This window comes from Eimeria mitis, genomic scaffold (assembly GCF_000499745.2).
Source record: "Eimeria mitis Houghton genomic scaffold, Emh_scaff320, whole genome shotgun sequence".
NCBI classification, from domain to species: Eukaryota; Apicomplexa; class Conoidasida; order Eucoccidiorida; family Eimeriidae; genus Eimeria; species Eimeria mitis.
This window is the reverse complement of record NW_013571539.1, coordinates 1,485-2,644: the sequence shown is the minus strand read 5'-3', so window position 1 is coordinate 2,644 and position 1,160 is coordinate 1,485. Positions and strand designations below refer to the sequence as shown.

At 57.6% G+C, this 1,160-nt stretch overlaps 1 protein-coding gene across 1 annotated transcript; it reads right to left on the bottom strand.

Moving 5' to 3' along the window:
* Window positions 1–213: 213 nt before the first annotated feature.
* On the bottom strand, window positions 214–1,005 carry EMH_0007760 (uncharacterized protein; the record flags this gene model as incomplete). The annotated part of the gene is made up of 3 exons (XM_013498125.1): window positions 214–434; window positions 484–706; window positions 835–1,005. 3 exons carry the CDS (start codon window positions 1,003–1,005, stop codon window positions 214–216), a joined length of 615 nt encoding a protein of 204 aa, XP_013353579.1.
* Window positions 1,006–1,160: the final 155 nt, after the last annotated feature.

Genomic DNA, 1,160 nt, shown 5'->3' with positions numbered 1-1,160 from the left:
CACAAAAGGAGACAAACGGAGACAGATAGGCAGCAGTCTCTGGGGTGGCACTAAAACACCACAACCTACACAAAACTCTGCTGCTGCTGCTGCTGCTGCTGCTGCTGCTGCTGCTGCTGCTGCAGCTGCTGCTGCAGCTGCTGCTGCTACTGATGTATGTGTCTGTGTGTGTGTGTGTGTTATGTGTTGCTTTTGCTGCTGCTGCTGTTGCTGCTATTGCTGCTGTTTCTGCTGCTGTTTCTGTTTCTGACCATCCACTGCTGTTTCTTCCTCTCCTGCTGCTGCTGCTGCTGCTGCTGCTGCTGCTGCTGCTGCTGCTGCTGCTGCAGTGCACTGGAGCGCGCGCTGCTGCAGCACTGGTTTGGGGTGCCCGTGTGGGGTGCGGGATCGTACCGGGATCGTCTCCGTTTGTATGCTGCAGCGCAGCAGCAGCTCTGCATGCAGGCAACACAACTCAGATTACATATTAAACAACATATACACGCACTGTACGCTCCTGCTGCTGCTGCTGCTGCTGCGGATGCTGCTGCTGCTGCTGATGTTGTTGTTGTTGTTGCTGATGCTGCTGCTGCTGCTGGTGCTGCTGCTGATGCTGCTGATGCTGGTGGTGGTGGTGCTGCTGCTGGTGTTGCTGCTGCTGCTGTTGTTGTTGCTGTTGCTGATGATGATGGTGGTGGTGGTGGTGATGGTGGTAGTGCTGCTGCTGCTGCTAATGGTTTCTCATCATCATCAGTTGCTGCTGCTGCTGCTGCTGCTGCTGCTGCTGCTGCTGCTGCTGCTGCTGCTGCTACTGTTCACTACTGTTGCTTCTATCGCTCCTCATATGTCTGCCACTGTTGTTGCTGTTTTTGCTGCTGCTGTTGCTGCTGCTGCTGCTGCTGCTGCTCCTGCTGCTGCTGCCCCTGCTGCTGCTTCTGCTGCTGCTGCTGCTGCTGCTGCTGCTGCAGCATGCCCGAGGGCCCCCCGTCTGGGTTTGGAGATATCGCCAGCCCGGGGGCCTCTCATTTTCTGCGCTGCTGCAGCAGCCTGAAAGATGTAGCTTTCCTGCAGCAGCTGCCGCAGCAGCAGCAGCAGCAGCAGCAGCAGCAGGTGCTGCTGCAGCAGGAGCAGCAGCAGCTGCAACCCGCAATGAGGATACGTCTGCAAGGGCTACCGCCCTG